At 39.3% G+C, this 14,334-nt stretch overlaps 1 protein-coding gene across 12 annotated transcripts in view; it reads left to right on the forward strand.

Moving 5' to 3' along the window:
• TENM3 (teneurin transmembrane protein 3) overlaps positions 1–14,334 on the forward strand; it is a 471,979-nt gene that overhangs the window by 398,880 nt on the left and 58,765 nt on the right. For all 12 annotated transcript variants that reach the window (XM_032298890.1, XM_032298888.1, XM_032298892.1 and 9 more), the window contains 3 exons: positions 8,473–8,689; positions 9,702–9,821; positions 10,325–10,586. In XM_032298890.1, coding sequence (XP_032154781.1) covers positions 8,473–8,689; positions 9,702–9,821; positions 10,325–10,586 — 599 coding nt within the window. The remainder of the gene's footprint in view (positions 1–8,472; positions 8,690–9,701; positions 9,822–10,324; positions 10,587–14,334) is intronic.

Consider the following 14,334-nt stretch of genomic DNA (forward strand, 5'->3'; position numbering starts at 1 on the left):
AGAAAGAAATGATAACAAATAAATTATTAGATAAATAAGCAAAAGAAGCAAAAATACAATTCAAACTGCAAGAAAGCTGCTTGCATTGGCTCATACCTGTAATCCTACCATTTACGGAGGCTGAGGTGGGTGGATTACTTGAGCCCAGGAGTTTGAGATCAGCCTGGCCAACAAAGCAAGACCTCATCTCTACAAAAAAATATAAAAATCAGCCAGGTGTGGTGGCACACACCTATAGTCCCAGCTACTCAGGAGGTTGAGGTGGGAGGATGACCTGAGCCTGGGGAGGTCAAGGCTGCAGTGAACCATGATTGTGTCACTGCACTCCAGCCTGGGTAAAAGAGCGAGACCCTGTCTCACCAAAAAACCCTGCAGGAAGACATAGGAATGTGCTGTCAGTAGAAAAGAGGAGTGAAATTAAATGGATGAAATTTTATTATAAACATCAGAATGAGCATAACGAATGGGGAGGTCTGTATTTGTAGATTACTAAATGAAAATAAGGAAATGTTTGAAAATCAAATTTTTAAATGTCTAGCAGAATGATGGGACTATTATGTTCTCTAAAAACAGATTTAAAAATAATGAAATGGCAGGAAACAGCACTGGAAAGAAAGTGGGGGAGGGAGAGTTTTAAAAAAAAAAGAAGGAATTACAAGAGGTCACAAGTATTCCCCAAAACGAATTCAGATACCATCAGACATAGAGTGGTGCTCAGAGTCTTAGAGCATTACACTGTATTATTCAGGTAGTTGATGGTTTGAGGGGAAATTACTATTAGTTTGAAAAACTCTACTGGATCCTATCTAAAGTAGGGAGGAGATTCAGGTTACTCTGAACCCTTTGGCTATCCACAGAATTTTTAGAGGATAGTGAATCTCATTCTGGGAAAGGAAATCCAGCTTGTGCCCTACAAAGCAAAGGACTTCAGTTCTTACTTCCTGCTAGGACTCAAGGAACATCAGGTTTAACCACTGCATTTTAATGTGTTTTAGAAGACTAGGAAAATCAGAGCCACGTGGGTTGGCACTAAAAGTCCCTGCACCTTTTTCTTTTTTGAAACAAAGTCTCGCTCTTGTTGCCCAGGCTGGAGTGCAATGGTGCAGTCTCAGCTCACTGCAATCTCCACCTCCTGGGTTCAAGCAGTTCTCCTGCCTCAGCTCCAAGTAGCTGGAATTACAGGCACTCACCACCATGCCCATCTAATTTGCGTTTTTTTAGTAGACAGGGTTTTACCACATTGGGCAGGCTGGTCTTGAACTCCTGACCCCGAGTGATCCACCCGCCTTGGCCTGCCAAAGTGCTGGGATTACAGACATGAGCCACCACGCCTGGCCTAAAAGTCCGCCTTCTCTTTTATACCCATGCCCATCACTGCCACCTGAAGCTTAAGAGTGTAGACGTGGGCATTGCGTGGCACCTCTTTAGAAATGGGCCTCCAGGCTACATGTCTCTCCAGGTTAAGAACCCCTGCATGAAGGCAAGGGCTATTATTAGTAGTCGTGGTACACAGACACTATGCTCTCACTGTCAGAAGAGTTAGCCACCATCTGTAACTTGGTGGGCATCTTTCTGCTTCTCCCTCACTGAATTCATATGCACATTCATGTGTTTAAACTTAAATACTGTTCTAAATTTGATTCTTCCAACGATAATATCTTAGAGTTTTTTTTAATGCCCATGCATATAGGCTCATCTCATTCTGTACAACAGAAATATGGCATACTAATTAATTCCACCACTGCTACACTGATAATTTAATTGATTCTCATTTTTTTGCTGTCAGTATAGAGACAAATCTGTAGCACATTTTTGTGTGTATGTATCTGCATATACATCTTTGTGTAAATGTCAAATCTTTCTTTAGGATGGATTTTTAGAGATGAAGTTGCTGGTTCAAAAGGTATTTTAATTTTTCATTTTGATAGCTACTGCTGGATTGCCTTGCAAGTACGTTTCACCACTGTACACTTCATCAATTTGAGGGTGTTTATAGTCTATATGTAATCATTGTCGGTAAACAAAAGTATTCAACAAAATGAAAAATATCAATTTTGCCTAATGAATGAAAATGATCCCATTTTTATCACTTTAATTTGCATTTTCCTAATTACCAGTTAGATTGATGATCTTCGTATTTTTTTTTAGCTTATTTATTTCCCTTCTTTTTCTATTGAGCTGCTTGATATTTTCTTTTTAACTCTTAGGGCTTCTTTCTATATTCCACTTATTCTTTGTTAGGTGCGTTACAAATATTTTATCCCAGGTTTTCACTTATCTTTTAACTTTGTAATTTATGGTGCATGCAGAAGTTTTCAGTTGATATGAAATAAATTTTTCTGGGGTTTATCTTTTTACTCGTGACCTCTGGGCTGTGTGTCTTCCTAAGTAGAGCCTTTCCGAGTTTAGACATAGTATTGTACATAGATTTTATATAATTTCTTCTAATACTTTTTTTAATTCTGTGGATTGCTTAATATTCAATTAATCAAGAACATTTTCAAGTACCTATTGGAGTAAATAAGAAATAGGAATTCAAGGATTAGCATAGTGTCTGAGGGTAGGGAAAGCATGAAAGAAAAAAAAAACAGAGGGCATCTCTCATGTGCTTCTAAGACATTTTGACCTGTTTAGAATTCACAGTCTTTAGGAACTTAATTCATTTTTCCCTTCATTTAGCAGATGTATTAAATGCCTATTTGGCGCCAGCAAGTATGCAAGGCTCTGGGGATACGACAGTAAGGATGGATAGTGAACTAGATGAGCCCTCTAGGAGCTTAATGAGACAGTTGTCTGAGATGATTGCTGAAGGAATTGAGGGCAGTGTGGAGAAGTAAGAGAGAAGGTTGGCGATCTCCAGGCAGAGGAAACAGTAATGGTGAAAGGTCTTATGAGCCATGTTAAGGAGTTGTGACTTTACTCAGAAGGCAATGGAGACCAAGTAAAGGAAGCATTTTAGCCAGAGAAGCGAAATAATCAAATTTGGTTTCTATAAGGTTACTCTGATTAACATGTAGAGAATGAGGGATAGTTGGGGCAAGCCTGGAACCTGGAAAAACAAACTGTTGTTACGAATTTGTCAAGAGAGGACCATGGTGGCCTGATGGGTAGTTTCAGGAAAAGAGAAACAAATAGACTGATTCAAGAGAGATTTGAGATAAAGAGAAGAAGCAACTAGTGATTAAGTGCAGAGAAAAAGGAAGAGAGGAGGGGTCAAGAATAACATTCAGATTTCGACTTTGATAAGCTCAGTGGGGTGGGTGGCAGGACCATTCATTGAAATAGGCAATTGAGCAGCAGCCTGTTTGGAGGAGAAGATCATATATGGACATGTTAAATCATATTACACATGTCAGGTTTTAGATGCCTGTGTAGTATCCAAGCCAAATATCTAGAAGGCACTTTGTGGCTTGGTACTTCAGGAGAATGACCAGCATGGAGTCATTAGCATTGAAATGGTGTGAACAGGGGGAGCGAAGCCACCAGGAGAGCACTGATGGAGGACAGCAAGAATGCACAGAAAACCAAGCGTGATCCCAATCCAGAACCGAGCAAATGAGTTTCGTGCATATTGCAGCATGTGACTGAAAAGAATAACAAAAGTTAACGCCTGTACACCTTTAAGATTCTGAATCCCACAAATAAAATATTGCATGGGAATTTCTAACTCACACTTGAAACTTGGAGGTTGAGGAGTCGAGGGGAAACCACCAAATACTGTGGGGAAGGACAGTGGGCATCAGTTATCTTTTGCGTAAAAAAGAAAATTCGTGACTTTTTATCCAGTCTGTAAACCAAGGTTTTGAAAAACAAGAATATCCATAGTTCCTTAAAAGAAGAAAGTGCGAATACTGACAAGCCAAGTAAAGCCAGCAAACATAGATGGTAACCTAGGAGACCTGTAGTCAAGAGTTTTAATAATCAACAAAATCTGTATTGTTTAAATTGGTCAGAAAAAAAATCAAGAGTGATATAAAGAATAGGAAATAGGACAGGATAGAGACTTGAAGCAAGACCAGGGATTGGCAAACCATGGCCCCTGAGTCACAGCCTGATTTTCTTAATCGTTTCATTGGAACACATTCACACCCATTCATTTACATATTGTCCATGAAGGCAGAGCTGAACAGTTGCTATAGAGATTGTATGGTCCACAAAGCCGAATGTATTTACTTTAACTCTACAAAATAAGGTTGCCAGCTACTGTAAAAGACCAGTGAAAATGCCCAAAGAAGGACAAGAGCATGTTTAAAAATAATGGACAGAAAAGCTAACGATAATATTAACATTATGGACTGAGTGGAGGGAAGCATCGATGGTATTCTCTACTGTACATCAGAGTACCACGTAGATTGCAAAGCCTAAACTGAAGAAAGGCAGGCTCTTAACTGATCATTGAAGTTGTTATTCAGTGGATTTTGAGCATTTCTGATTTATGTAGATTTTTTTATGATTAGTGCTATTAGGTATGGCTTCTAAACCAATGTAAATTTAAGCCAACCTAATATTTCTGAAACTAAAATGGAATCTCGAAGATTTTTGAGAAGCTTTATTCCACAAAGACAATTTTACTACACTAGACATTTGGGCAAGTGGGTAATCAACTTAGTTGTACAAGATAGCCTTAGCTGCTATATAAATACAGACCAAAAAAACGAAAAATGTTTTCTCAAGTTATAGGAAGCCAGATTCATAACCATCCGTCACTTGCTTGGGCAAGTTACTGATAAAGTCTGCACAAAAATAACAAACAGTGTGTCCCTGCACCTTGGCTGTTGAAAATGAGATTCTTTCTCTGATTGATGTTAGCAGAGAGGCTTGTAAAAATGCATTTCCAACTGATTAGTTCAGAAGGTGTCAATCTCATGCAGTTTTATGACCTGCAGACTACATGCCAGATGTACATTTGCTTTTTATAAACTAACAAAGATGAATGACTAAATTTGAGCATTCCTCTTTGGCAACTGTACTATCCACTGCCTAAGGGAAGACACTGTGGGAGTGTTATGGCGGGGGAGAAGAGGGTAAGGAGCACTTAACCCTTAATTTACCAGATTAATGGAGATAAAATAAAATATTTGGAAGTACTTTTCGTATTAAGTCATTCCTACTTTTGTTGAAGAATGACTACAAGGGGAAAACCTGCAAGAATATCAGATATTTGTGTTGTTATCCTCCCAAGCATATGTACCCATTCTGAATCCATCGAGTGAGAACTAAAGGTGCTATATCATAAAACACATTTTAAAGATTCTTCATAAAATGTCAACAATATCTAACAATTGGGGTGGAAAGGTTGAGGTTTTAAAAAAAAAATTGTTCATTTGTTATTTTGGTTTTGTTATTGTTGTTGTTTTGAAACAGAGTCTATCCCTGTCGCTCAGGCTGAAGCACAGTAGTGGGATCATTCCTCACTGCAGCCTTGAACTCCTGGGCTCAAGTGATCCTCCCACCCCAGCCTCCTGAGTAGCTAGGACTACAGGTGCACACCACCATACCTGGCTAATTTTTCTAACTTTTTGTAGAGATAGGGTCTCGCTATGTTGCCCAGGCCTGTCTTGAATTACTGGGCTCAAGTGATCCTCCCATCTTGGCCTCCCAAAGTGCTGGGATTACAGGCATGAGTCACTGTGCCTGGCTAATTGTGTTTATTTTTTTGAAGCCAGAAATGCTACTGGGGCAGTAGGTCAACAGTCTACTACTTTAGAAGTCTGAGTCTTAACAAGTATGCTTCTATTTCTATGAGAAAGAGGGAGAAAAAATGTTTTACATTATTTATATCCTCATGAAAAATAAGAATAGCATTGTGTCATCTTTCTTCCACTAGAAATATTGAGAAATATTTATAAATTTTTCATCTTCATGCCCTTTTGCCTAGGAAAGTAATATTTTGATAAATGTATGTAAAATTTTCAAACCCTTTTCATTTGATTTTCTTAAAACATGATTTTAGGTTTTTTTCAGAGAAATAAACATGTAGTTTCAAATGATTTACAACTCATCATCTTAGAAATATAATAGTCATGAAAATACATACTGTCATAAGGAAACTGTATGTAATCAGATATGCTTATCAGAAATTCTGATGCACACATTTTCATGTGTATAGAAATTATGGTGACAAAAACTTAAAATATTAGTGTGAAAAGAGTCCAACTTCATTCATTTAATTCAGGTATTCACTTATTAAGCCTTCCCCCCCTCCCCCACCTACAAAAGAAATAGTCAAGAGATTTTTAGTTACTATCTCTGGATAAGTCACTGTCCATTTCAGGTGACAGAAAGTCTCTGTCCATTTCAGGTGACAGAAAATTTAATTCAAACAGACTCAAGGAAAAAGGGAATGCCTTAGCTGCCATGACTATAAAAACTCAGAGGTCAAGTGCAGCTTATGGCAAAAGCCTCAAAAGTTTTTGTGTCTCTGTGTGACCTGTGAGTTTTTGCTCCAGCCCTTGGCTCTGCTTGCTGAGGGATGGCTCCATTTCCAGAGGCTTCTATCATGACAGCAAGGTGGCTGCAGCAGTCCCAGCCACACAGCCTCACAGATCAAGCCTGGGTGAGGAGTAAGAATCTCTTTTTAGATTGTTCCTGAAAGTCACTCTTGTTAGACATGTTAGGGCACCTGTAGGTTTCTGAAGCAAACACGAAGGGAAGGTTACACTCACGGACTGAGAGGCAGGGAAGGCCAGATACCGAAATGAAAAGTTAGAGCTGGTGCCCAAAGAAAGGGAAATGGGTCCGGGAAGCACAAGCGCTCACTACATTTCTTCTTCACTTGGGCAAAATGACGTGAGGGCACTGAGCCAGGCTCCTAAAAATGCAAAAAGTAACCGGGTATGGTGGCAGGCATCTGTAGTCTCAGCTACTTAGGAGGCTGAGGCAGGAGAATCACTTGAGCACGCTAGGCAGAGGTTGCAGTGGGCTGAGATCACTCCACTGCACTCTAGCATGGGTGACAGAGCAAGATTCAGTCTCAGAAAACAAAATTATATTTTCAACTGGTCGGTAAAACCTGATCTTAAAGAATAATATTATCAAATGATCATAACCCAAAACACTCATCCACTAATAGATTGGTTATAGATTTTTAAACAGAATGCTTACCTCAGCCATTGAGTATAGTTTCCTTTTGATGTTCCCAGAGAATGTGCTGGCAAATTCTTCTCGTTATCATTCTATTTATATCATCAATACTATAGGTCAATTTTTCATGATGGAGTTCTTATAATTTATAATATTATGGCTGATTTACATTTACCGCATTTTAATTATTACCTCCATTTTAGTGCATGTATTCTAGGAGTCCAGGCTCTTGTTTAAAATTTGGGAAATCCCTGATTGTATCTGGAACACACTTTACCTTCCTTAGAAGGCTTGTTTTATTTCTTTGTCTTTCTTTTTTTTTTTTTTGAAATGGAGTCTCACTGTGTTGCCGAGGCTGGAGTGCAGTGGCACAATCGCGGCTCACTGCAACCACCACCTCCTGGGTTCAAGTGATTCTCATGCCTCAGCCTCCCAAGTAGCTGGGAATATAGGCATCTGCTACCATGCCTGGCTAATTTTTATATTGGTTTCACCATGTTGGCAAGGCTGGTCTCAAACTCCTGACCTCAGGTGATATGCCTGCCTCAGCCTTGCAAAGTGCTGTGATTGCAGGCGTGAGCCACTGTGCCCAGACAGAAGAGCTATTTTCTTGAAAGATGGTTGGTTAATTTCATCCATTTTATATTGATTTGTGTTTGCTACACTTCATAAACTTTCATTTTCTGACCCTCTCCCAAATTTTAAAGCTTCACCCTGTGTAGAATCCTGTTTACCATACACACTTACTGTGCTAACTCCTAATGCATTTTCTCTAAAATATAGGATATTTGAATAGTTTCCTTCATACTACTACTAATAGATTGTTCTAATCACTAATTTTTTATTTCTTACTCAGAACAAACATTAAATGATTCTTTTCAACCGTCTCTAATCCAAATATTTACTCTCTGTGAAGGCAGATTCAAGTAGATGTATGTGTCACGTAATGATGGGGATATGTTCTGAGATAGGTGTCACTAGACAATTTCATCCTGGTGGGAGCATCATGGCGTGTACTTAACGCAAATCTAGATGGCACAGCCTACTACACTCCTAGGCTATACATCTGTACAGCGTACAGATACTGAATACTGAGGCAGTTGTAACACAGTGGTATTTGTGTATCTAAACATAGAAAAGATACCGAAAAAATATGGTATCATTGTCTTATGGGACCACCCTTGTATATGTGGTCTGTCATTATGTGATGCATGACTGTATTGTGTTTGTTTTTCTTCTGGTTTTAAAAAGTATGCCTCATAGAAATTACCATCAGATAGGCAGTGGGAAATCACTTGATGTGAAAAAAAACAGTCAAGTAACAAAACTGATTCTACATTATGGCATCAAAAGGAAAATTATCTTACTGGGGAACACTTCTTTCTACAGATGGACTTATCGACTGCATGGATCCCGATTGCTGCCTACAGAGTTCCTGCCAGACTCAGCCCTACTGCCGGGGCCTACCGGATCCTCAGGACATCATTAGCCAAAGCCTTCAGTCGCCTTCTCAGCAAGCTGCCAAATCCTTCTATGATAGAATTAGTTTTCTTATAGGATCTGATAGCACCCATGTTATACCTGGAGAAAGTCCTTTCAATAAAAGGTTAATGCATCTTTTCCTTATATAGATTTGTAGTGATGTTATCAACAGTTACGTGCACTTTATGTGAAATATTGATGACTGTGAAGTTGAGGAAAGTGCTGTTTTTTAAATACAGTTTTTCCTCTTTCTGCAAATTCTTCACCACGCTTCGCATTTCAGGCATTTTTGACACAGTTCACGTACTTTGTCAATTTCAGTACCTGAGACATAACAGGACATTACATTAAAAAGTCAATAAATCTTCATTTAACTAGTTGACTTTGTTAGCACAGTTGGAAATGTTTCAAAAAAAGCAATGAAAAGACCCCAATAGGCCAAACAGAAGTGCACTTTTTTTTAGCTGAGCTCACTAAATAATATAAATTATGAATTAATGTAATGGATTTGCTGATGGCATGGCAGTAAGATTGCATAAGCTGTTTGGTGCTTTACAGAGCAGTAATGACCTGAAAATAAACCAGTAAATGAAAGCAGGTGTCTTGTGTCTCACTGAGCAAAAGAGGATGATTTACACTAGAACTCCTGGGTCTGCAGTAATTTAACAGCATTAATGCAGTTGTACCCAGCAGTTGATTAAAAGTTGTTGTACAAATGCCCCTTATTGCCCCCTTAAATCTTATACTTCTTGGTCCTTGAAGATTTACTGATTGCCTCAGAATTAATTAGAGAGTCTACTTTTTTTCACGTGAGCACCATATATATGACTTACGAAAAAAGCACGGAGTTTATCATTTAAAAAAATTCATCTCTAAATTATCAGTCTTGATAACTCTCCAAAAAACAGATTGCCGCAAATTAAAACCCAGAATAAACACAAGACATTCAGAGAATGTGAATTGCACTGAATTGAAAGGGACATTGTCTTGGGAGTATTTCAGGTCGGGTTTTTGTGAATAACGATTGATTACATAGAAAAGTGTTATTTTATCCTTAGGTTGAGTTATCTATAAATCATGATAATGTTGGCCTGAAAAGACAGATGTTCATTCTAATTCTTCTGCTTTTCCAACAGCCTTGCATCTGTCATCAGAGGCCAAGTACTGACTGCTGATGGAACTCCACTTATTGGAGTAAATGTCTCGTTTTTCCATTACCCAGAATATGGATATACTATTACCCGCCAGGATGGAATGTGAGTTAGTCCCGTCACACTATCTCTGAAGGATCTGAGTATAAAAACTAGACCTTCCTGCACCACTGGCATGTTTTATTGTCCTTTTTAATGTCGAAATGCAGCAACTTTTAGACTCCCGAAACTTGTGACTGTACATATGGCAGAGATTTAAAGTCATATACTCACATACTTCTTTAAAAGTTGTCTTTGTCTTAGCGGATGTTTGCTGAAATATTTAGGGGTAATATTTTGTAATGTCTACAACTTGAGCTCAGATGGTTCTGAAAAAAGAGACAACGGAAAGCAAATTTGGAAGAAAATGGTGAACCTGGTGAATACACATAGGGCATATGAGTATTTATTGTATAACTCTTGGAATATTTCTATAGATCTAAAAATATTTCACATAAAAGTTGGGAGAAAAGGTTGATTTTCTTCTAAAGCATATAACTGAAGCAGGTGTGTATTGGTAGTTACATGGGATCCAGACGATTCACTAAGCATACCTTGTTTTTTCTTAGGTTTGACTTGGTGGCAAATGGTGGGGCTTCTCTAACTTTGGTATTTGAACGATCCCCATTCCTCACTCAGTATCATACTGTGTGGATTCCATGGAATGTCTTTTATGTGATGGATACCCTAGTCATGAAGAAAGAAGAGAATGACATTCCCAGCTGTGATCTGAGTGGATTCGTGAGGCCAAATCCCATTATTGTGTCATCACCTTTATCCACCTTTTTCAGATCTTCTCCTGAAGACAGTCCCATCATTCCTGAAACACAGGTAAAATATTCTTGCAGGCAGTACTAGTAGATACAAGATCTTCAGATCATGTTTTGCCAAAGAATCTTAAAAATGGATTATAGAAGCTGGGTGTGGTGGCTCAAGCCTATAATCCCAGCACTTTGGGAGGCCGAGGTGGGCAGATAATGAGGTCAGGAGTTCAAGACCAGCCTGGCCAACCCCATCTCTACTAAACCCCATAGAAACCCCATCTCTACTAAAAATACAAAAAAAAAAAAAAAGTAGCCAGACATGGTGGTTGGTGCCTGTAGTCCCAGCTACTTGGGAGGCTGAGGCAGGAGAATCGCTTGAACCTGGGAGGTGGAGGTTGCAGTAAGCCAAGATTGTGCCACTGCTCTTCAGCCTGGGTGACACCATGAGACTCTGTCTCAAAAAAAAAAAATGGATTATAGAATTCCAGTGCTATCTTTAAATAATTCTATAGAATGAAATATATATATATTGTGTGTGTGTGTATGTGTATCTGTGTGTGTGTGCACACTAGAGCAGGTATTGTTATAGTAGGATATCCAGTTATTTCTTAAAGATCTACTCAAGCAAAATACTTTTTCTTCAGGATATATCTGTAAATACTTATTAGTAGTAATGAAAATGAAAAACTAGCTTAAATTCAATCACTAATAATGTCTTTGCTAATTTATTTATTTATTTATTGGGAAAAAAAAATTCGAGTGCCTAAGTGTACTGTGCCTGCCAGCCTGACTGACGTTGTACCAAGTACTGCCGATACCACTCACTATTGTACGTGGCCATTAGTCTCAATAACTCACTGTTTCATTGTTGTAAGTAAAAAGTGTTTCGGGCCAGGTGCGGTGGCTCACGCCTGTAATCCCAGCACTTTGGGAGGCCAAGGCGGGTGGATCACGAGGTCAAGAGATCGAGACCATCCTGGTCAACATGGTGAAACCCCATCTCTACTAAAAATACAAAAAATCAGCTGGGCATGGTGGCGCGTGCCTGTAATCCCAGCTACTCAGGAGGCTGAGGCAGGAGAATTGCCTGAACCCAGGAGGCGGAGGTTGCGGTGAGCCGAGATCACGCCATTGCACTCCAGCCTGGGTAACAAGAGCGAAACTCTGTCTCAAAAAAAAAAAAAAAAAAAGTGTTTCGGAAAAGGTAGTTTCTGACAGAAAATATTCATTAATATAACTTTTTAAGAAATATTTATACATTCCCTATTTGTTTCATGTAGTGAAATATCTGAGGATTGTGTACCATCTCATACGTTTTCAGTTAGAAATCACTTTCAGATCTGAAAAGTAGGACATGAGGTATAATAATAATGGACTTTGGAAGGCGGCGTGGCTCACTCCTATAATCCCAGCAGTGTGGGAGGCCAAGGCGGGGGGATGGCTTGAGCCCAGGAGTTTGAGACCAGCCTGGGCAACATGAAAAATCCCCGTCTCTACAAAATATACAGAAAATTAGCCAGGTGTGGTAGCGTGTGCCTGTAGTCCCCACTCAGGAGGCTGAGGTGGGAGGATCACTTCAGCCCTGGGAGGTCAAGGCTGCATGAGTCATGAGTGGCATTGCACTCCAGCCTAGGCGCCAGGAGTGAGACCCTGTCTCAATATATAGAATAATAATAGACCTTATTCATAAAGAGGTAAGGAAAAATCTGTGGTCATCAAAATACAGTAGCACATAACAGCTTTGTCCTATTCATTCTCCAGCTGTTTATTGAATACCTGTTCTGTACCAGGCACTGTTGTGTGGGAACAAAGCGGTAAAGCACTCACATGAGTTACCTGCTCTCAGTGAGCTTCCAACTCATGAGTGAAGAGAGGCAGTCAACAAAAAATATATCAGGTTGTGATGAGACTTAAAAAATAATAAAGCAGGGGACAATGGATACAGGTATAATCTTACATAGTACCGTTTGAGAAAATCTCTTCAACAACGTGGCATTTCAGCACAAACTTTAAGAGAGTAAAAGAATAAAACCTGAAAATAGAAGGGAGTCTAGGTATGGCATGCGTGGCTTGTTCAAAGAATGGCAAAGAGGATAGCAGGCATGGCTGGAGTGAAATCAGCCATAAATAAATCACAAGCCATTGAAGACCATGGCAAAGATAACTCTTTACTTTGAGAGTTGGAAACCACTGAAGGCGTTTAAGCAGAGCAGTAATAGTCACTGATTTCCTCCTTTAAGGAATTTCTGGGCTGAGAATATTCTATATTGGGCAAGGGTAGAAACAAGGAGACCAGTTAGGAAGGAACCTCAGGTGTTCACAGGAGAAATTATGGTGGCTTGGACAGAAGTCTTTCGGGTAGAAGCAGACACAGAAGATTGGAGTCCAGGGAAGAGGTTGAAACTCAAAAGGTAAATCTGGGAGTCATTCGCATGTAAATACCAAGCGTTGGGGGAGATCACCTAGGGAGGGAATACAGATGGAGACTGCAAGAAGTGATCCAGAAAGGTCTAGGCTAACATAAAATCAAAAGAGCTCACAGGCAAAGATGTTGCAGGAGCAACACCTCAGGGATTAGTTGTAAAATGGTCAAGCCAACCTTGAGCTGAAACTTGAAGAAGTTCATTGTAACCTCAATCAATTTAATACTTCCTCCCCAGGCCCATCTTGCAGGAACTCTGAACTTCATAGTCACTCCTAAAATAGACTTTACTTACAGTCATTATCTGTCTGTAGGTGCCAAATTTCTAGCAAACTAGGATATTGAAATGGGTTTCAAATAGTCAACAATTCCAGGAATACATGGAGTCTTTTCTCCATTCATTCATTCATGCAGTAGGCAAATATTTCAGAAAAATTTACTGAGAGCCTACTATGTGCAAGGTAGTTTACTAGAATAAAAAGAAGAATAAGCCATGCATCCTGTCATTCTAAATGAGATAAAGATTTTAGTGAAGAATTATACAAGTTCAAAGGAGAGGTCAATTCCTAAGTAAGCAAAAGAAAGAATCACTGAGGAGGTTGGTCTTAAACAGGGATTAGGCTGGAGAGGGAAGAAAGCATGTTTCAGATGGAAGATGTGGAAGCAACAGTAGAGTGGTTAAAACAAGTCATGTTGTATAGGGGATAATTGGGAAGGAGGCAGAAGATGACCCAGGGCCAGCTTATACATGGCCCTGAGACGCAATCCAGTGGAAACCTTGAATTCTTTAGGTGATGCAGAACCAAGGCACCAATGGAGTTTTTTCAGCATTTCTCTAAAGCTAACTCAAGTGGCAAAACGCACTTGATAGAAGTACAGAAGTTACTGATGGAAGACAGAAATCAGCGAACAGACTGTTCTTGTTAAGTGTATATCCGTGCGTCTCCAGGACTCAGATGGAGAGGGCCTCGCAATCACAATGGTAGTGGAAACGAAGAAGAGGGAACAAGTTAGCTACTGGAAGATAGAATTGGCAGGACATGGCTCCTAACCAAATGTTTAACGGGGTCGGGAATAGTATTTACGGCTCGTGCAGCTGGCAGAAGTAGACTTGATGGTTTATTTTCCCACTTTGGCTGGATTTACCTTTCCCGCTAATGCAAAATAACATGGTCAAGTTAAATTACATCAGAAAAACATATGCTTTAATGAACAAAATTACAGATACTAAAATCAAGTATAACACATGATATTTTGAAATAGGCAGTTTAGGAAGGTCACAGGAAATACATATAATATTAATAAGAGAGTCTGTTACTCATGAAAAACCTACCGAATGTATGGGAAATTATTTTGAAAATAAGAGGAAATAAATGATGTGCTTTAGGGTTAA

The sequence above is a fragment of the Sapajus apella genome, unplaced genomic scaffold (assembly GCF_009761245.1).
Source record: "Sapajus apella isolate SASKATOON/1434 unplaced genomic scaffold, GSC_monkey_1.0 scaffold39, whole genome shotgun sequence".
Taxonomy (NCBI): Eukaryota; Metazoa; Chordata; class Mammalia; order Primates; family Cebidae; genus Sapajus; species Sapajus apella.